Below are 23,025 nucleotides of genomic sequence, written 5' to 3'. Positions count from 1 at the left end.
ATAAAATTTATTGTTGCATATTAAGTTTGCTGAAATTCCTTCTTATGCTTTCAGAGAGTAATTGGTTCAAAAGCTCGCCAAGGGAGCATGAGGCCAACTTGTGAGTTGAAAATCTTTTAACAGCCTCAGTGTGACAACAAAGTTCTGTATCAATGAAATGTAGGAGCTCTGTGCCATACACAATTTACAGTACCAATTTTTCTCCCCAGCAGTCCTCTGTAGCCACCGCAGTTACAGTTTTGTGTTGCTCAGGTTTTTATTTATTACAATAGTTTGCCTTCGAGAGAACACCACAAATGTTTGTAATCCATTTCTTTCTCAGGCTGACTTACATAATCCAGCAACTGTTTACTGTCTGTTTAACAAGCCAGCAAATTGTCATCAGCATGTGTTTGCATAATCCCACATTTGTTTGCAGTCGGTTGCTTCTAGCTTCTCAGTCTTTTGTACAAGTTATATCATCTTTGTGTTTATGTTTGTTGTCATTTTAAGGCATTGAACTACTTTGTTGTTTATGTCTTCTGTTTTCTGTTTTCCACTGAGTGCATTATGCTTTTAGTCTTTATGTTTCAGTGTTTATTAGCAGGATGTCACCAAAACCATTTCAGATTTCTTAAATTTAGTTAAATAAGCTTTTTGAGATGGCTATTTATAAAGGTTTTTCTTTTGACTCCTGAAATGTGAGGCGTAAAAGCAAAATTGTGTTTTCATGGATTATTTGGTTTCAGATGAATATTTCAGTATTTCAGCCTATTTCTATATTTGGATGACCCCCCCCCAAAAAAAAAGCTCTTAAGTTGTTCTTGATATGTGGACAGCATGCAGAGACACTGCAGAGCCTGGCCTCCACACTCAAAAGTTCGAAAAATTAAAATAATGATGATGAATGATGATTTAAAGTTCTTCAATCAGTAATGTTTTGTGCTGATTTTTTGGAGCCAAATCATTAGTTATTTCTACCTTTTGAGAAGGACTCTAACTCTGATTGAAACCTGCAGAAAGTGTGATAGACTCAGTCCTCAGATCATCAGACATTATTTCACTGTGTCACTGTTTCTGTCAACATTTCCCAGTGACTGGGAAGGATATGGCAGCCCTGAGAGCTCAATGCCCTGCAAATTAGCAAAACACATGCAAACAGACAAAACGGGCAAATTAAGAAGACATCTTCACAGAAAAGAAATACAGAAAATACAACCAAATACCAAGTGTAAGTGTACATGTATTTACATTTACTCAGCTACTGTACTTAAGTGAATTTTTAAAATATTTTTTCTGCACACTTAGTAGTTTTGATACTTGAACACAGATAATACTTCCAAAAAACCAGGAGGATTCAAAAGTGTATTTGTTGTCTCACAAAAATAAATAAATTTTAGCTCATTTTCCAACACCACTTATGGATAGCTGACTTCAAAAACTTGTTGAGTCAAACACTGCAAGAGCAAACATCTCGCAGCCATGTTCATCACCGTTAAATGTCCCCTGGAAACAATTTCCTTTTTTGTTTGTGCTACTGGCAGGATTTTCTAAATGCTGCACACATGTTGTCAGATTGTTGAAGTTGTTCATTTAATTGAATAGTTTTTTTTTCTGTTTGCATGTGTTTTCATAAGTTTCAGTGTGTTCATCTCTCAGGGCTACGGTAACAGCACACTTGTACAAAACATTAAACCCATGAGCAGTTCACAGACAGACAAACACACCTCTGTCAATTAGTTGTGCTGCTGATAAATACCTGCCATTAATGGCCTGCATGGGCAATATGTTTGTCTGGGAGGAAGTAACTCATTGATTGTTTTTTAAAGACTCTTTAAATATGCCTCGAGGGGGAAGCCAGCATGCTCCATTTCTCAGTGCAATCAAGGACAGACGTCCAAAATGGCCCTGGCGCCGTGGATGGAAGTCATCCTCTGTGTGCCTGCCTTCATTTGGAGATGAATAATAAGCTGTGGAGTGCTGTTTGCAGCAGACACGGGTCACTGATCATTTTGTTTCTGATTGATCAAACTCATTTTATGTTCTTCTTTCCAGGAACTGCAGATATCTGCCCTCCCAGTAAAATCAACTGTGTTGACAAAGCGCTCGGTAAGAAACAATCCTCCTTCATTTCTTTTCTCATTACAATAGGTTCCCCCAAAGGGAGATGGAAACGCAATCAGTAAATATGATAAGGATTTTTTTTTTTCTGTAATACAAATACCTAGAGGTAGACTTGATATTTTCAAATGACTTTTCCTCATTGTGATTTAGTCACTTTAGAGCTTGATGGCTGTGCTGCCTTCATTGTCGAACTGTTAATATTAAACCGACACTCCAGTCCTGCATATCTGCACACACAACCCCCACCCTTTGACTCCGCCCTCACTCTCCTCCAGCAGACATCCTAACTGAACAAAGGTGACTTGGTTTCAAAGCCATTACTGCTGCAGTAAAAGAAGACATTTTTTATGGTCATGGCAGACACATAAGTAAAATTATCATTTCTCAGTCAAATAAGCCAGAAATTTAATTATGTCTCCCTTTGCTGAGTACAAACCCTATTCACAATATGGTTGAATGAAATCTTAGATATATCTTACATGAGTGGGGGCGTATTCATGTGGGTCATATTTCTGAATCAAATAGTGTGAATAAATTCACCTTCTATGAAAGGTAATGAATTAGAGTCTAATTTATATATTTATATTGCAAAGGTGTTTCATTCCCATATCAGACAAAAAGAATATATGCCATCGTGCTCCTGCATACAAATAACCTTGTTGGTAGAGTTATAAAATACATAAATTATCAAATTATAATTAAGAATTTTAGTGCTCCCTCTCTGTGTTACTGTCCGGACTGAATGCATGAATAGAATTTGAAAAGAGAGATTATGAAAAGCAATTTATTTTCCGGTGCACAATGTTGTTTTAGAGAGAAAATATTTATTTGCTAACGTGTGAACAAGTCAGGGCTGCGTAGTAATTGGGTATAAGTCTAGGTGTGTTTTGCAGAGATGTTGTAACACTTACTGTACTTTATCAGTTATTCTCCAAGCAATTAACTGTATTACTGTAAACACCATTGCTGTAGTTGTTGTCTATATGGTTAGACTAACACGTCATTTTGTTGATGTATCCAGAACAAAAGTGCTCTGTTTATATGATGTGGTCTATTTCTAGTATGGCTGACATATTTTATTCATTAAATAATGTGCTTGAACTGTTAATTCTTGATTGAAAGGCTGTGATAAGTGTGTCCATCCTAAAAATGGCCGATACAGAAACATTAAATGCCAATAATTTTCTGGGCATGATTGTAATATAATTTAATGATGCTGAGTGTAGAATATTTGCTCTTCTTCAAGTCTTCAAAAACCCTTGTTACAAACTGTACTAACACAGCCACACAGAGATTGTGCTCCAGTTGTGCTCATCTGTACTTAACATAACATGGCCACTTAGTAAATAATGTGCATATTTTTATGTGCATGTAAGTGAAGTGTCCTGTTATGTTGTGTGGGCAGCAGCCAACCAATCAGAATCCTTTCTGTGGTCGTAGTATACAATGTATTAATAGACAGGTTAAAGCTGCAACAATCTGTGTTTTTATTGTAACAACAGATCACATGGTCTGCAGTTCCACTCAGCTTTACAGAGCATTTTAGCATCTTCTGACTAACTTGTGGAATATTTAGCAGCTAGAGACCAAAACAGAGCTAAAAATAGAGTGAAAATTCAACCTAAATTCAGCATGTGGTCCAATGCGTTGGTGATGATATGAAAGTGTTGTATTTACAACTTGTTTTACTGCCCCCTAGTGGTCAAAAAATACTCCTATTCTTACAGGACACAGTCCCTTTCCTTCACACGTTTTCTTTTGTTGCTCATGCAGATTGTTCTTGTCTATAGATGCTATAGCATTTTCAATCTGCACTGAAGCTGACTCAGTTGAACTGCTGTCTTCATTGTGTTGCAGCACAGCAACAGAAGAACGGTGGGGATACCTGTCCATGCGAGACGCCCTGTAATCTCACCCGCTACGGTAAAGAGCTCTCCATGGTCAAAATCCCCAGTAAGGGCTCTGCTCGCTATCTCTCCAGGAAATACGACAAGTCAGAGGACTACATCAGGTACAACAGCAACCAAACTCACATATGAGCATCGATGTAGTGCTCAATAAAAAGGGCCATAAACTGTGACCTCCAGTCAGTAATCACCAACAGACAACCATAAATATAAACAAAAGTCAATTACATTTTCATACAACCACCAATTTATATTACGTCTTTAGGTGAATAGTTGATCTTCTTGGTATTAGAAAGTCCAGTGCTAGCAAGGAGATTGTCAGGCACCATGGGGTCATTTTAAGTATATATGCGTGATCTTTCAATTTAATCTGAAAATTGAATATATTTAATATGCCGTATCGTGATATTTGAGATGTTGTACGCTTCCTGTCTTTCAGCCTGCTGTCAGTTTGATGATCTGAAGGTTGCTCCGTTAAATGGACATAATACAGAGAATTATTTCAAGTGGTTTTGATTATCCTATCACATGTCTAGTGCCACCATTAGGTCAGACTTTCCCTTTGACAAACACGTGTTCAGATTGAACTGAATATGTGTTTGTCCCCACAGAATATGAATAATGTTTCAGGTGTTTTTTCTGGTAACCTGAAAAATCTCTACTTAAGACATGAAAGTCTTATATAAGCAGATGAAAGTAAATGAACAATAATGTCCCAGAAAGGATTCAAATTTAGTACACTTCTGTGGCATCACCTTTGCAGACAAAGTATTTCATGTATAAACAATAGGCAGATGGACAGGAAATGGGGATAAACCTATCTGATCTTAAAAGCCCCATGACCTTTCCTGTAGCACCCCCTCTAGGAAAGAAAACACTCTGAAAGCTCAGAGTGTTTGGCATAATTGTCAAATTTTCAAATAGTAGTTTGACAAAATAAAACCTTTATGTCCATTTTACTTCATGATTTAAACAAATTACTGCAAAATAGCAATAGGGCAGGTACACAACATGTAAATGTGAACACTTATTCATTGCAGAACAGCTGTGCTGTAGTAGGTGTCACACAGATCCCCTTCATGTGAGTTTTACAAATCAGCAAAGTGCAGGTTGTTCAGTTTAGTCAATGTTAGTTCAAAAACACTCTTCCTTCTGACTTCGGTGTTTAATTTAGCATATTTAGGACTCAAAACAAAACAAAACTCAAGGCAGTCGTTAACTTCAGTTGTTCTTCCCATAAACAAGTCAGGATGTTTTTTAGAAGTCTTATTTAGAACCATTTCAAAATGTGGTTTCAAATTACTCATTTATTTTAAAAATACATCTACAACAATGTTGTAGAATCACGTTTGCACGGATGCATGGTTGTTGTCTGTGTGGTTTTGCCTTTTGGCTTTTTGTCTCTGCTTGCACTTCAGTTGATATTGCATAATTTTTCTCTTGTACTTTAACCTGTGTGGATCTTTTCTTTCACTTGCACATTTCCTTTTTGTATTATGCAGATAAACAAACACAACCATGAGATGTGCTTCAAAGACCCAGAAAGAGCTAATTGGACCTTGTGTTAAGATTAAAATTTCAAACCTTGTTATATCAATTGTTCCGTGAAGCACATTAATATGACGAGGCATAATGAACATTTTAACTCGTGACTTTAACTTTAAATCCACAGTTTACAATGAACATAATGCACTTACAATGTGCTTAGGCTGCAGCTCCTCTCGGGATGTGGTAGAAGATAAGCACGCCTAAACCAAAGAGCTCACGATGCCTCGCAACGCTTAATATTACCAGACTTTCTAAATCCAGAGAGATCAGACACGTGGCAGTGACTGAGCATGCTGTCAGTGCTCGTTCTGCTCATCTCAGTCAAATCCTGAAACACCTCATTATCTCACAATCGCTGGTTAGATCTGTGTGAAGAGCTGCAGGCCTGACTATGCCTTCATGACAGTTTACATTAAGCATAAAGATGACTCTAAATGGTGGGGGTTTTATCAAGTTATGTTAGATGGGTTTTTTTTTAGTAAATTCTAAGAATGGTGCAAGTGTTGTTGTGTATGTGACATTCGCACTTCACTTATTTATTCCAGAGACAACTTCTTGGTCTTAGATATCTTCTTTGAGGCTCTGAACTATGAAACAATTGAGCAAAAGAAAGCCTATGATGTTGCAGGTTTGTTAGGTAAGTATGTTTGTCACTTTTTCTTCTCTTTCATAAAATTTAAATCAACTTGTTTGTGTAAAGCACAATGCATTGTTACAGTGGCTAATCGCACTTTTCATCACCATTAGCAGCAAACAGGAACTCCTTCGGTGTGGCATCCTTTGTGCTCTTTCTTCTCAGGTGACATCGGTGGACAGATGGGCTTATTCATCGGAGCCAGTATCCTGACAATCTTAGAAATACTGGATTATATCTATGAGGTATGGTGCCGGTGCAAGCCCACACAAGTCAGCCAATCACAGCGGGATTAGAACGCGTTGCGATATAATTAACAGCTGGATTTACAAAAACACATTAGTGTCTTCATTGTTTATTTTAATTCCACTCAACATTGACAAAGTGCATTTTTGTAATGTTTAATGTTATGCATGTAGGTACATATCATCATTCTCCCCTGACATGATCATCAGAAAATTAAAGGACTGGCAGTGTAAAATGTTATCACTTATTATGCATGTGAGGAGTTTTATTTGATTTCCAGGCTGGAGAAACTAATATCCGCTCAGTTCTTGTGCTGAGGACAAGCCCTGATCATAAAATGAACTCCTGCCTCAGCTGTAGCCCCATTAAGCTTCCTAGCCAGCTGCCTGCTGATTCTCAAACACGTATGAATAAAGGAGAATCAGAGGGAGGGACTGTAATTCAGACATCGCAGTGAATGAACTCTTCACTCTGCTGCGTCTCGTGTTCCTTTCACTCATCTCTGGCCTTTCGCCCTCCCTGCTGCCATGCTGCGGATGAAACCAGGTGATCAAGAACCGGCTACAACGTCTGCTGAGGCCGCAGAAAGAGGAGAGGAAGAACAAGCCGCAGACCAGTACTGTCGCAACAGTGGGTCTCGAGGAAATAAAAACAAAGGTACAGAATATACTGTACTCTAAGAGCTGGCCTGTTCTCATCGAGTATGCAACTTTCCCTACAGCACTGTAGTTGCATTAGGAGACTGCAAGGGAATAATTTGGAAAGAAGCAAATGAATTTTTCCACTTCTAAAATAATGAAGAATTTATTGTTCTTAATTAGTCTTAACCACTGTGCAAAGCACATCCTCCCCTGGAGCCTTGGAGTTGTTGTTGCACAACTTTGCTCTGAAGTTGTTTGTATGTGAACAATACACTTCTTGTTTCACATCTAACCAATTCCATACCACAGAGTAAATTCATAACAGGTTTTTCATTTATAAACAAGTCAGCTAGAGAAATCACAAAGATTGATGTTGTTACTGTTCAATATTCGCAGCTTTGATTAGGTTTGGATTGCGTGACTGGCTAACATCAAATTTTATTTTCCAGTACAGATGTAGACACCAAATTGGTTTAGAATAGCTCAGAGAAAATTCATTCAAGCTAACTGGGAACTCGGTTCTCCATAAACGTAATACACAGCATACAGAACTTAAAGTAATTTACACTCAGCTACCATTTACCTGGCACGATACTGGTACCTTTCTTTCTGAGAACATGGACAGAGATGCAATGTTATACCCATAGCCTCACACAGTGTGTTAAGACAAAATCCAAGAGTTTCATTTGTAATTTGGCCTTCTCGCTGAATTGACAATGATTAGCTACAGTGGCGAAAAGGGCAGATCTCATCTCAGTCTCAGTGTGCCAGCCTACAGTATCACTTCACTGGATTTGTTCTGCCAAAATCTTTTAAACGAAACAGTTAAAAATTAATACCTAAACATTTTGCGATGTACACTTATTTTCTTTTGAGAGTTAGATAAGAGGATCGACATCAATCTTATAAAGTACAGGGGAGGAGTTAGGGTGTGGTCAGCGCAGTTTAGCACAAGGACAGCAAGCTAACAAGTCTTAAGACGTCTAACGACTCCACATCTTTTTTCAGTCCATAAAATGTGGGTCATAACTATACACCAGTCCTGTGCAGTCATCGCAGTGAGGTTGTTGGATACCATCGCACCTGTAAAGAGATCAATACCAAACTTAATACCATATCTGGCATTACGGAGGAGGTGCATGGTGGCTGGTGCTGTGGCACAAAGTATTTACAGCATCCAACGTAAAAGGTGTCAGGAGTCATTTTTTGCAGAACTTTGGGAGCTTTAAGCGAGGTCAAACTAACCATTTTTTAACTCCATCTGCGTACTTATAACATGGACATGAGATTGATATTGATTATCTCAATGTTACGTAGACTGTAAATAAGTGTATTTCCCAAAAATGTTGAACTTAGAAGAAGCACGATCGAGGCAGTTAGTGTATTGTCAGGGTTTTGAATGACTTTGAATAAGAGATTATTTATCATCTTTGGGTTTTGCTGTGCCTTCAACAGGAACCCAATGACATGACACGGAGTCACCCAGAGGGGGCATACGCCAACACGATCCTCCCCAACCACCACCACCCCCACCCTCACCACCATCACGCCGGGCACCACGGCGTGTTTGAGGACTTCGCTTGCTAGAGCCAACCAGGTCCTGGTGACAGCGAAAGATAAGAGCTGTCTGTGTTGAGATCAATAACAGACCGCCGGCATTTCCGTCGGTTCTTTGCTGTCACCAGTGAAAAGCTACAGCCAAAGTCGAACACCAAACTTGTGCTGCTAACAAAAGCACTTGTACGTACAGTATGTAGGCACAAAAATCGGACACCGCTTTTACTGTTTTGTTTTTCTCTCTGGATGGGACCCCTCTCAGCTTTGTCGAGCTTCACGTGAGAAGTCAGGCACTTTGTGATTTCAGGACCAATTTCTGGTACAAGATCACTATAAGGGAACAAGAGGAGGACTGCATGTCACCTTGATTCAATTTACACTCCAGAAAAAATAGGAAAAATATAATTTACTTATTCAGCTAGCATCTGATTCTTTCTGTCTGTATCCCTCCATTTATCTCTTGTCAAACTGCTCCTCCTACTTCATGGAAAACACACTGTACCATATCAAGGCATTAAGCATTATGAATTATGTAATTATTTAAGGAGATAATATTATCTATATGTTCTATATTGTATACAAGATGAGAATACTTAAGTAAGCGAGGCTTACACGTGTTACATCCATCCAAAACATGAGGGGAATTATTTAGGCTGAACTGTGTGACCTTGGCTTAGAAGATCCAGCAGCATCTTTCCACATGATACACTTTTGTCTGGTTTGTGGTTAAGGTGTTAGACAGTAGCACTGTAATCGTCCTTCGAATCCAACTTTAAAAATGAGAAAGTTCTGAAGTTCTGTTTTTCGATGGGTGTCGTTTCTAATTCAGTTAATATATATGTAATATTATTTTTAATTATTTATACAATTGAGAAAAAGGACTTTTATATGACAGTATTGATCACGATTGTAGCAATTTACTGTACACTAAAAATCTGCAGATATGTCAGACTGCCGAACGTCAATACATTTGTCCAGGTAACAGAAATTGATTGTGACTATTATCTCCATCATTTCCTTTTACACGTCCTGCTCCTTCCAAGATGGCACACAAATCTTCTCTGGTTAGCATCATAACTTTAGGCTGACGTCAGCGATAACAAACTGAATTTTTATTTTCTATCAAGTCATCTCCTTCAGCTCGTGGGCCATTATCACTGTAAATGTGCAGCAGCTACTTACAGTGTAGACCTGGCATCAGCCTGCGTGTGTGTGTTTGATTACATGCTGCACTGTAATATTTTTGCACACATCAGTGAGCACATTAGACTGATGTGATTTGACTGAGCTGGTCCATGAATTAAAAGGAAAGTTTTAAAATCAGAGCAGTTAGCAGGAAAACCCCGAGTTTTGTTTGTATTTAATTTGTTAGAATTTAATGCAGTTTTTACATTCAGTCTTATTCATTCAGTTTAATTTAAAGACTCTGAGAGGTTCTTATAACTTAATCCTCAGCAGGTGGAGCAAACACAGAACAGTTTTAAAAAGCACAAGTCAGCAAAGAGGGAATGAACAATACAAATGGAGACTTGCGTCAGTTCATAATCATGTCTGTCATTATCGTGGAAGGTCAACCTGCTCACTTGCTGTCATGCACTGCAAGAGCTTAACAACTTGTAACCTTTAGCTTCCCTTTACCTTCATGTTTTGTGGTAGGAGAGTTAGTTGTAGTACGCAGTGAAACAGTGAAAGTAGTGCAGATAATTATTTTTAAGCTCTTCATAGTTTTTCGGTTGTTTCATATTTTTAATTGATGACCTGCATTGTTTGTCCGTATATTGTTGCCAGATGCTGAAAAAAGCATTTTGTCTACCACTTTTAACGGTTCATTTTTTCATTGTTCTTTATTTGTTGATAATATTGGTTGTCCTGCGCAACAGTAAAATTGCTTTTGCTGTGCTTGACAGTCACCTTTGTGATGTGACCACAGATCTGCATGATGATTGAGTAAACCTTGAAATTAGCTGTAATTTACTATAAAGTACCACCTTTTGAAGAGCATCAGCTCCTCCTGCAGTAACTCATCCGCAAAGGATGGGGTGGAAACAGAAGTAAAACCCATGACAACAACTGCACTTTGCGTAAGGTTCCCACAGAGGAAAACAGCCTGAGGTCAAAATGCTGACAGGGTAGAGCTACGGTTAACTGGACAAACTGGCCAATCTAGGAAATTTGACTTGACGACATTCTTTTGTCTCAGTATAAAAATGTAATTGTTCTTCTGAAAATAGTTGCCTCCCTCTCATGCTTGTCTATCGTCACTGTGCTTCAGTCTGTCAGTGGCATCATCTTTTGCAAGTAGCTTTGTATTCAGCTTCACTCAACTATGTAAAGTAGTGTTCAGCGGTGTGCTTTGAGAGATGATTCAAAGCCTGAGATGCAGCTTTGTTAAATTAACTCTGACCTGAAAAAATGAAAACGCATCGCTTTAATAGTGCGTCATAATTTCTGATGTTGCCCCATCACCCACTGATATATTTGACAAAGCGGGGGATGCGCCTTCTGATTCACATTCAGTTGTAACACAGGACTGCATGTGCTAAGTCACAAGACAGATGTTTGGTTTTTTGAACTTGGTGGAGATGTTGAGCATAGCAGACTAGCAGCTTATTTGCCCTCACGTACTGCCTTGTGTCCAGCACTTACCTACACAAAATCAAGCCTGCTCCTCAGTTTTGACAGGCCATCGACAATCCACTTGGTGTGTAATTCAAAACATCTGTCTGGGAAATTTATGAAATACTTAACATTACGGGATATCATATTTTCAAATGATGTGATAATTTTTCTGTTAATACGATCGCCGCATTTGGTTGCTGCCATGTCGCTATGCATCATTTTAGCTTACAATCAGATTCCACATTCCTCCATCTGTCAAATACCCTCTTCCTGTCAAGTAATCATAGGCTATACATGGCTGTTTAATATTCATAATCATGTGTCACTTTGACATTTTCAAAAGGTTCCCAATCACAGTCTCTGATGGCATCCTGTACAGGCCATGCATAACAATCTTCTCCTCTGTCATCAATAATTGTAGCTATCCTCAGACGAGTCACCCAGGGGCTGGTGTGTTGAGATGAATACAGGGCTGCATTTCTGCTTCAATGGTGGAACCTGGAGTCGACATAGAAAGTTCTTTTTTTGTTTTTATTGTCCTCCAGATGCTGTGTTAACTGCACTGTAAAACATGAGCTGATTTATTCTGTATACAAGAGAATTTGAAAAGACAGCTTTCAATAACAAAGAGTTGATTTTACAACGGCATGCAGTCTGCGAGGTGCCACAGGGTTGAGAGACGAGCAGCCAGAGGGTCTGTGCTGTAGCAGATGGGACAGTTTCCCCAGCTTGACGACATGTAGCTCACATTCCTTGGATTCCTCAAGCCTCAACCCTGAGCCTCCTTCTCGCAAAGCTCTGTGGGTCTACCTTTTTAGAGCTCCATGACATTCATCCTGTATGCCCTTATTACAATATCCATAAAAATCTATTTAGTCTGACGAGCCACTGATGTTAAGTTTCGAATATGTGCTTTTGTGTCCTTCTTTTTCAGCCGCTTGGGTTTTTTTTTTTTAGCTGAGGTCTGAGAGGGGAAAAACAAGTCAAAGGAGGGGAAAAAAACAGCTGTCAGGAATTAATTAAGTATGAATTTCATCACGTCTGACAGAGATGGACGTTGACCGTCACCGCAGTAACAATGAACGCTAACATTTTGTACAGAAGTGTGATCTTGTGATTATTTCCTCTGTTAGAACACATTTTTATAAATGTTAAATATGGTAAATATGATAACTATTAAAGTTTAGATTGGTAAATCCAGTGCCTCCTAAATCCAGAGCCCACTTCACTTGCCCATAACTCTGTCTATTTTTTCTTTACAGTCAACATTGTATTTCAAATTCTTCAGATGTTTTAAAGCTTTTCCATGACTAAGACGTTGTTAAAAATAAAAAGGACTTCCAAGGTCACAAGAAGACAAGAAGGCATCTCAGAGGTACGTAGCTCACAGGGTCTTTGAATTATCTTTAGGATAAGTGATTTTGTGGCCATTCTTCTTAATGTTTAGAAAACATGTAAATTATGTAAATCTCTAACCTCCAGGTGAACCCAAATTGTCATGTAAAACAAAAAATTCTAAAGCCAGTTTCTAGAGTACTTGAAACAACTGCGTCCTTGCATGGGAGGAGAAAGTCCTGGGATCGAGCGTAAAACGAAGTACAAAATAATGGTTTACAATTAACTCCCAGCTGCTCTGTAGTTATGTGGTTTTACAGCATGCCTCAGGATAGTACATATGGACCCCTGAAATAACTAAAGCTGTAATTAAGGTTGCAACGTTTTCCCTGTTTTTACCCAACCCAGACATAGGGAATACCTCGGGTCTGACATGGGCAGGAATGCTAACTGCAGTCCTACAGAAGATCTCACAGGGAATACGAAGGAGATAACCATACCAGTTTGTGTCACGTTTTTAAATGTTCAGTAACACTTTTCACCTCAGCAATCGACTGCAAGTACAGGTCTAGGATAAGTGCGTTCTTCTGCTGACACCTAAAGGACAAACTGGATTTTGTAGCTGGGATATTAAAAAAAAAAAAAAAAAAAAGACTATTTTGTTATCTTAAAAAAATAAGATAACAGAAAGAGGCCATGTTTATATTCAAATAATCTTTATTTAAAAATTACAATAATTCACAGTTCATTTGGAATTACAGCACACACTTGAATGTGATGAGAATTTTTTTTAATATTGCTTTGGTTATACTTGTACCCACAGACATGAAAATAATGTAAACCAGAAGGCCCAAACATCAAATAGAAATATAAAAAATGAGCCCATCTATTTGGATTTTGAAACAAATTACTAGACTGAAAGTGAAATACACACATTTAACAATGTCAAATGACGTGATTTTCAAAGCACAAAAGCAAAGTAAGATACAGTATGTTTTATTTCGTCACCAAAAGTAATAAAATATGAGCTGTTGAAATGATGCTAAAAAAGGTTTAAAAATAGAGTCTATATGATACTGACAAAGAACGTCATGAAAGTCTCTGTCGCAGAAGTATTCAGAAGCTGCATAATTCATAGAGAAATGACAAATAAGTTATGGACAAAATACTTAAGAGACTTCGCTCAGCGACGTTAGCTGTGTTAACAACTCAAGGTGATTAATCTGCCATGCTCACTTAATTTTAAACTTCTCACGTATACAGAAGGCAAAGATGATGCAGATCACCACAGTAACTTCATGTTTTAATCTCAGCCATCCATCTTTCACAGTGTTGTTTTTTTTTTTTTTGGAAGACTGAGTTTCCAATTCTGCACCTTATTAGTGTCTTACTGGAGGAAAAAAAAAATCAAGGAGAACGACATTCATATTACGTCAGCTGGAGCACTGTCACGACGATAAGCTGCTCTCGACAAGAAAGAGATGCGTTTAAATTTTAGCAAGAACTGACCTCCATAGTCTGTGTTCACATGGCAGAAAATACACAAAACACTGCTGAGGACCACTGCTGTGAATGTAGTGGACCCAACATATATTTTAAATGCAACCAAAGTTAAATAAAAGGACTCGCCTTGATGCATTTAATGTAAATTTGAAGATGAAAAATGTCTATCGTTGACAAAATATATTAAAGGTCCTGTCAAAACAAATTACAGTGTATTTACCTAGCAGTGAACAGAAAGCATGAGTCTTATGCTATGTGATGCCATGATCAGTATTGTGATATACACACTGCTGTTCTTGCTGCAAAATGTCTTTAAAATTACATCTTCTCCTCAAACTCTCTACAGTTGTGTTATCTGTAATATTGCACAGTATATTATACTAATAACTCTCTGGTGTCCAGTACCAGTATCTCCACCACCTCTCACTAAAAAGGCCTCCCACTGGACTGTACTGCAACTGGGAGAAAGCAACCATTTCTAAGGTCAGGAGATGAAGGACAGTAACACCTTTCAATAACTTATAAATATTTATCATTATAATCCAAAATACTTTGGAACACTTAAACATCTTCTTTGTGGGTATAAAAACTGTCTGCAATACATTCTTAATTTCTATCATTTCTAAACTAGCTAAATTCTGTTTTAAAGTACCAGTTACTTCAGTGAGGACAAAAATGACACCTATGCAATCACTTCAGACATTTACCAAGGTGATTTTTTTTCTCCCGATTAATCACACTTTTCATTTGCCTCCTGCAAGTAAATTTTCTTACACCGAAAGTTTTCATGGAGAGAAAAAAACAACCACTTTATCTATGGCATTTTAAGCCCAACAAAAGATATTTTTAGAGACTCCTTCCCTGTTTTGAGGCACAAATACAACCTGTAGGTGGTTAGAAAAATGTAAAGAAAAAAAAAAAAAAAAAAAAAAAAGTAAAGATAAATAAGCTAAAGTGACAGCCTATTCAACTCTCCCAGCTACATAACAGGTTTTGTCCACAAAGGATAACATCCCGCCCATTCCAAGCAGCCACTCATGTTGTAACAATACCAAAAATTCTACTGAAGCACATCAGCTGTGCGTCACCTGAAGGGGTGAACTGCATAACTGTGTAACATCAACATAATTTGCAAACAGTCATCATATGATAAGTCGGTGTCAAGGCACAAAGACGCGCTTTTGTAAATACTGAAATCAGTAAATATCAAAAGCTAAATAATTCATGTCCTTTTCTGAAGGAGCAAACAACCTGTGGTGCAACACGGTAATGCATTACAGCTACATACTGGAGCTCCATTTAACCATCAACCATTTTACAATACATTTCATCTTAAACCAAAAGACATTCTATAAATGTGAAAGTGTTGCTGCTCAAATTTCTGATCATACCAAAAGGCAGCAAACCACTGCAGGTTTTTGCCCCTTTCAACTCTTTGTTTCTAATTTAAAGACCCCCCCCCCCCCCCCCCCCACCAAACAAAGCAAAACAATAAGCAGCTGTACCCAGCTAGTCCACTGGTTGTTACCTCCCCAGCACCAATTGGGTGAAAGCAAGACATTTCTTCAAGAAGAAAATTAACCAAACGAGATAAGATCCCATTAAATACTGGAATTACACAGGCTACATGGACAGTACCTCCACTGGGTTACCTATGTAGCCCTGTGTCCACTGGGTGTGTAGTGGACACCTTAAACATGACAACTGAATAAGCCAGCACTACGTCAAGGATCTGCTAGTTTGAGTTTGATCGTCAGAGTAGTACACATTTGGTTCTACTGACTCATCTGTGTAGACAAGTGTTGTAAACATTTAAGAAAAGGGTTTGTTAGGAATGTATTCCATTGATTTTTTTTCAAACTAGCTAAACCAAATAACCTTTGATGCACACTGAAAGATGGAGAATGTCAGGCATGGTAACATGTATCCACAGTCCCAGTCGTGGGCTGTGTTTAGAGGTAAGGGGTAACTTATGGGTGGTACTCCACGTGATGCTCCTGTTCAAGTACTGTTACCTTGTTCTTGCTCAAAAAGCATCATGGCGAGCTGGGAGCGAGAACCAAGCCCTTCCAGGTTGCTCTGAACACATCTATGGTAGATGTCTTCGCTAAGCCGTGGGTTGCAGGCGTGGTAGCTGTACTTTTGGTGCAATGCTGGCTCCACTGCCCTGAATACATGCAGACCTGAATACTTTACAAATATGTCATAGATGTCCAGGGTCTCTAGAATCTCATCATTCTCTTGGACGTCTGAGGCCATTCTTGTACGCGTTGCCATGTAGTCAGAGTTGTAAAAACACGCTTCTTCAAGTGAATGGCGGTCAAAATGGCCTGCATCTTTAACCAGATCCACTGTGCCTGGAAGCTGCTGGTTGTGGTAGGCCACATCAGGCTTGTAGTCTTGGAAATGGATGGGGAAGAACACCTGCCAGTTGTTTATGGAATTCATGCGGCAGCGATTCAGAAATTCTGAATTGATGTTTGTGGTGGAAGTAGCCAAGAAGAACAACGTGTCAACTGGGTGCTTCTTCGAGATGATGTCCATAAATTTGATCTGGGACGGCACTTCTGTCTTGACACTTATCCATGGGATTTTTACTGTAGGGTATTTGCGTTCATAAGCAGTTATCTGAGCTTTCACGCTGGCAAATATATCATTTTGGCTAACTTGCTGCGCCTCCACTGGGTCATAAATGAACAAGAATGTTAGGATTGCATTTTCACTGGTCTCAAACGCATTTGCAGCAAAGACCTCCAGGAAATGGTCAACATAGCTCCGGTCCTGCAGAGTAAGGGGTATAATGATGTGCACCCTTGTAGCTTCAGTGACATAGGGCATGGGAATGATCTCAATCTGACTCAAAGGTCGCACCAGATGAACTCGCTTGGTGATGGAACAGCTACGACCTTTTTGGTTAACCGCCTCCACCTGAAGGTCCAAGGTGTATTCCATGCCTCTGGTGGGGTCGAAGCGCCTGTACCCATTAATCAGCTGCTGCTTCTTCAGGTGGAGGACAGGCTTGTACTTCTTGTTCAGCTCTCCCATGGCTACGTCAATCACATCAGCCACGTCAATGCGATCAATGCCACTCAGTTCACACTTGGGAGAGCCATCGATACATGAATAAATCTCATCCTCTGTAAAATATTCCCACTTCAGGACTTCAAACCGAGATTTCGGCTCAAAAGGTGGACTGACCCCGACAGGCCAGTGGGAGCTTCGGTTTCCCTCAAAGGCAACCACGCTCACATTCTTTATTTCTGCCTGTGGAAACACAAGAAGTGTTCTGATCTAGACACTTACCAACCCACCACTGAAACAACAAATACTGTTCGAACATACACTAGGGGTAAGCAAACAGGAGCAAGGTTTTTATTTTTGACTGAACCATGGGTGATTTGTGACACTTGAAAATAAGCTTACCTGCAGCTTAGCGATCTCATCGTAAGTCTTCTGGAGTTCAATCTCAGTGAAGTATCTGTGTAGCCGGTACATCTGTTCAGGGTCAGACACTGGATGGACAGTCAGAGCATTCCTGAACTCTTCACTGGGCTCTTTACTAGGGTCGGAGTTTTTTCCCAGCTCATAATGGTGGTACTGAAAGCCCTGAGAAGAAACAGAGAAGTCTTTTCATGAGGAGCCTTGAATCTGCCATGAGAGAAACATGCCTAATGCTGCTTCAAGCTTAGTTGTTATGCTGCAAACAAGCAGTACAAGCTATCCAGGCAACATCTTGGGCTCATCTCCACTGTTAACAGGGTGGCTTCAGCCATAACTGCATAGAACTGAGATTAATTTTGTTAGAACGCCACTATAACGGTTTTGGTCATTTTCAGGAACTAAATTTGTTCTGGGAATATGAGATGTATTATCTTAATTAATTTTGCCACTTTATATATTAATAAATTACAATCACTGCAGCATCGGGTTAACAGGCAACAGTAAAGAAATTAAAAGGTGAATCCTACAGCACTCATGGCTGACACTGGCACCTGAATCCCACTTAAAGACACAGTAATATAAGCTGAAAACAGAGTAACCACCCAAGGAGCTTGAGTGATTAAAAAAAGTGAATCCAATCTGATAAAGCTATTAAAAGAACAAAGAATAGAGACACTGCTTAACTGAGCAGTGACTCCACTCAGCCGACAGCTTCCAGCCTGTAGTGATACACTTAGTGAAGCATTGTCCATGCCTAATTGTCATCAAGGTTCTCTCTTAACACATAAATTGATGTCTGGCTCTGTTTTCTTCACCCATACAAGGCCTTTTAGCTCTTCCCCCCCGATCCTCTCCCCTCTGCTTGGCTCTGCTGGAGCCCTTCTGGCTCAGGACACTCTAGTTAGCCATGCAACTCACTCGCAACTGTGTAACAAGATGGTTTCCTGCACTGGGCCATGGCCAAGGAGAGGAAAATGGAAGCAAAAGTCAATGGAATAGGTGAATAATATGATATTGTCACATATTTATATTGTATGAAATCATTTGTTCATTTAAACCATCATTTAAGCCTCACAATTATTAAAGTATCGCTCATTTATAATGATGCAGAAATACATATAAATGCACAGAATAAAAATGCCAGCAATACTCAGTGAAGACAACTGCACAGTGAGGTTTGAGCTTATCATATTGAAAGGACTTGGGGTAGTAAGCATGTCAATCTTGAGAATGCTTTGTAGGTAATTCCATGTGATCGCAGCACAAGTTCAGGATAAACCTGCAGGACCTTGTGACGATGACAACAACCGCGACTCTTTTCAGCGTGAACAGAGCAAACTGCTCTGGATGCAACAAACAATCACCTATGAGGACACTTGGACAGATCAGGGCTCCACAGAGCTTGTTTGACCTTAAATGCTAATGACATTACAGGAGCAGAGCATGTTGACCCACAGGGGATTTTCACACCATTGAACCTAAGCAAGGCTGAACTCCGCTGTGCTGACCTGTTTACCTATTCCACGCTGCTGCTGGGACTGAGGAGAAAAGAAAATAAGGGGCTGAAGAGTATTAGCAGTCCGCACTGTGATATAAATACCAACCCTGTGCTAGTATGGAAATTGCAGTTTCATATAGCTGTTTGGCAGTTTTAAGTGTTGTCCTCAGGGCAAGGCAGTTTTTCTGACAAGAAGAAGAACCCCTGGTGTAACCTGTCTCACAACTGTTATGAATGACTGACTGTCATTTCAATTTTGAACTGCCTCATTCTGTTCCCTTTAAACATTAAGTAGGTAAAAACTATTATATAGACAAAAAAATGGATGTTATGATTGAAAATAGATGTATGGTTTTATACATGTATATATGATGTGTATAACAACATTGTCAAGAATACATTCAACCCACCTCATGTTCCCTGACACAGTTTGTGTTCGTGTAATCGATGATGCATCTTCCGAGCCACTCGTCAGGCCTCGCGCTCAGAATGTCATTCCTGCAGTTTTCCAGGAAGGGCTGGAGTCGCAGAAGCAAAGTACGTGACAGGAGGTACCCGAACCCTCCATAGCAGTACTTCCCCTCCGTCTCGCCCCCTATGAACTCCTCAGGACTGCCCATGTACAGCGCTCGATCCATGCTCAAGTGATCCACCAGGGACTTGATCCTGTCAGCTTCTGTGTAGGTGTCATCTTGGACAAAGTAGAACCAGTCGTATTCATTGATGTAATGGTCTAAAACATATTTGATGTTCTGAAACATGTTCCATATCAGTCTCTCGTCCCCGTGAGCAATGACGAACATGCCGTGAGGGACTTTGCGGTTGCGCATGCCAGTGAAGAAGATGACGGTGTCCAGGTGATGGCTAATGGTGCGATTGACAGCTACACCTAAGGTGTTTATGGTGTTTTTGGAAGTCAGGACGCCGACGAACAGACGCTCTCGCATCCCCAACTCCGTGCTTACGTATCTAGCCCTGAAAAAAGACATCAAACAGCTTCTGAAAAACTGCAACTTTTAAATAAAAATTCATCAGAAATCGAGAGGAAAAACCTTCACGAGCACAGAATATCTCTCCAACATACTGCGACACTAAACAACATTATTTTAACCACTTTGTTTCTGTAACTTATGAAAAGTTACAGAAAAAAATGGTTACGTTAGTGTTGAAAGTAATGAGAATAACATTAAACTCATGGTTTTGTCTATGCTAGAAGTGTTAAAAACTTTAGACATGCAGACTAACAAGAAAGACCACAAACTCCTTGGTAAAAAATACACGCAAGAACTTGAATGATGATTCATCACTGCATGCACAACCCAACCCAACTTTTATTTCTCTGATAATAATCGATGTAAAGGTCATAAGTTATAGCTGCAATGATCTGAATATTAATCATTTAAAGAATAAAGGAAAAAAAATCATTAGTAACTGGCTTTCAAGCAAAAATGCTGAGTTTACCCTTTTTCTTTTTTTCTTTTGTTTGACAGCTCCAGAATCTCAAAGGATTAGGATTTGCTACTTTTCTGTTTCACCACTTCCAAAGATAAAGCTGACAGTCAGCATTAATGAAAAACAAGAATAAGCGCTGCAGAAAGTTTCTTTTGAAACTTGGATGCCTGAATGCACACACAGCTCCAACTCCAGCTGAACTCCACAGGGAAAAGCCTGTTTCTCAGAACTGCCGTGCCATGCAACCACTTTGGGTATGCGGACTAACATTGACACAAGGTCTCCATCCAGCAAGTCTTGGAAGTGTCTGGCTGTTTTAAGAGAAAATGCAGGGCAGAGGTTCCCTCAGCATGGAGGCAGACTATGCTGTTAATGTTAGCAGGTAGAAAAACCAGACGGCACGGAATTTAACATCAATTAGAGGAGGGAAAAGATGCTTTGCTTTACCGGACTTCTTTGTCATGATGTCAGCGCAACAAGCGACACCTGCACACCTGGCACTGCGCGCACTAACACGGTGATTTGTATCATTTACTGAGGATGAGCTACACTGCGGCCTCAGCTGGACGCTATAATGATGTGGTCTGCATTCAAAACAAGTATAAGCCGTATGTTATCATATCTACTTACACGATGAGCTCACCAGTTCAAGCGAACGGTCATACGAAGCTTACCTGAAAACTTTGTTTGAGGCACTCTGTTGGACTTGTTTATATGGGACTATTCTCGGTTCAAAATCCTCTTCGGGCTCCACATCGTTGATGTTCGCAATGGAGTTGGGCTTTCGGGCTCCTTTGAGCTGTCCATCCTGCTCGTTGGGCACAAGTTCGCCCATATGACCGTCTAGGGAACACACTTCGTCCTTCCAGGTCACACTCAGTAAACTCAACGTGAAGCCCAAAGAAATACCGATTACCACCGGGCCGACCGAGCGCAGAACAGAAGCAAACGCTGAAAATCTCATCTTGTGGGTCGTCGCCGTGTGTCTTCCGTGTGCCGCGTCGCGTCAAAATGCGTCCCAACAGACACCTGCTTCAGGTCAGGTCAACTACACATGGAGTCTGAGGCGAAGCGACTGTATCGACATTAAACTTTTAGAAAAGATGTAGCTTCTACCTTAAATTTCTTTACGCAGGGATTCTTACGTGTCAGTGTAGCTGCGAGCTGACTCCTCCCCCTTTGCAAGACGTTAGCATCAGAGCCGGGTCTAGTTGTGTTTGGGCTGCGCAGCGCGGAGGAATATTCAACAGCAGACACACTGACCAAAGACATGTGAACCGGAACACAGCCAAGTGATGGCCTCTGTTCACATACTGCACTGCAATGCCTAATGATTTCATGCTTTTCTTTTTATTTTTTTGCTGATTTTCTTCTAAGTAAGAGCATAGAAATGGGGACGAAGAAAATGACAAACCGTAGAAGTTGCCAGACTGTTAATAATACCACTGTTAGCCTACTGTAATTTAGTTTTACTCTGTTAGCTTTATTTGACAGCTTTGGTACTATTTAACATTTCAATGTTTTCCATACAAAACTTACAACCTTAAAACATAAATTATATACATATATATATATTTAATATAAAATAAGCTCCAGCTCGACCCACAAACAGTAACATGCTAGTAACACATTAATGCGTCAGAAAATATAATTTATGTATCTCTAATAAGTCGTACAAAAGTTCGACACTTAGATACAATTTGTTAATTTTACTTGTGTGTACATTTTATCTTAACATTAATTTAATTCAGGACTTTTACTTGTAATGGAATAGTTTTGCATGTACTTTTGCTACTTGAATAAATTATGTGAAAACTCCCTGTTAGGTCACTCAGGCATTGAAAAACTTTCACAATTGTAACATGGTAACCATTTTCCTGCCCTTTCATTCATGTGTTGCCCTGCCATTTGTAATTTGGTCACTTTTTACTGTGACAGTTTTACAGATATTTTTGATAAGGAGATGGGCAGCCGTGGCCTAGAGGTTGGAGAAGCGGACCCCCCCCCCCTCCATTAGCCGGCTGATGTGCCCTTGAGCAAGGCACTTAACCCCCAATTTGCTGGGGGCAGCCGTGGCCTAGAGGTTGGAGAAGCAGAGGGTCACCGGTTCGGTTCCCCCACTGGACGGGCAGGAAAAAGTTGGGTGTGGTGGAGTGATTAAAGCGAAAAGAATGCTCCCACCCCTCATTAGCCGGCTGATGTGCCCTTGAGCAAGGCACTTAACCTCCACTTTGCTCCCTGGGCGCTTGATGCTGCCCACTGCTCCTGTGTGTGTTTCACTGCATGTAATTTGCTGGGTGTTGCATGTGTGTGTGTGTTCAGCTAAGGATGGGTCAAATGCAGAAGACAAATTCAGTGTGTGAATGTAAAAATATATATACTGTCAATAAAGCTGATTAAAAAAAATACATGATAGGGGTGGATAGGGGTAACAAAAAAGACAACAAAAGAATTGAGCTAAATTGCTCAATTCTTTTTTGTCTTTTCTTCATTGTACACAATGAGTAGAAAACAAATGAAAAAGAAATGTGTATGTCTTTT

General features: G+C 39.7%; 2 protein-coding genes across 2 annotated transcripts in view; one reads left to right on the top strand and one right to left on the bottom strand.

The window, feature by feature from the left end:
• asic4a (acid-sensing (proton-gated) ion channel family member 4a) overlaps positions 1-9,849 on the top strand; it is a 157,173-nt gene extending 147,324 nt beyond the window's left edge. Inside the window, exons 6-11 of the mRNA XM_046404303.1 lie at positions 2,035-2,088; positions 3,961-4,114; positions 6,104-6,195; positions 6,358-6,437; positions 6,985-7,095; positions 8,535-9,849. Of these exons, the coding sequence (XP_046260259.1) occupies positions 2,035-2,088; positions 3,961-4,114; positions 6,104-6,195; positions 6,358-6,437; positions 6,985-7,095; positions 8,535-8,666 (623 nt within the window). The 3' untranslated portion in view covers positions 8,667-9,849. The remainder of the gene's footprint in view (positions 1-2,034; positions 2,089-3,960; positions 4,115-6,103; positions 6,196-6,357; positions 6,438-6,984; positions 7,096-8,534) is intronic.
• A 3,440-nt stretch (positions 9,850-13,289) lies between these two features.
• chpfa (chondroitin polymerizing factor a) lies at positions 13,290-21,681 on the bottom strand. The gene is made up of 4 exons (XM_046404331.1): positions 21,159-21,681; positions 19,443-20,007; positions 17,517-17,699; positions 13,290-17,357 (listed from the first exon to the last, which is right to left on the bottom strand). The coding sequence occupies exons 1-4, from the start codon at positions 21,446-21,448 to the stop codon at positions 16,095-16,097; spliced, it is 2,301 nt and encodes a 766-aa protein (XP_046260287.1). The 5' UTR covers positions 21,449-21,681; the 3' UTR covers positions 13,290-16,094.
• Positions 21,682-23,025: the final 1,344 nt, after the last annotated feature.

The sequence above is a fragment of the Scatophagus argus genome, chromosome 11, assembly GCF_020382885.2.
Source record: "Scatophagus argus isolate fScaArg1 chromosome 11, fScaArg1.pri, whole genome shotgun sequence".
Taxonomy (NCBI): domain Eukaryota; kingdom Metazoa; phylum Chordata; class Actinopteri; family Scatophagidae; genus Scatophagus; species Scatophagus argus.
Note: the sequence above shows the minus strand (reverse complement) of the source record. Positions and strands in the feature narration are given on the sequence as shown.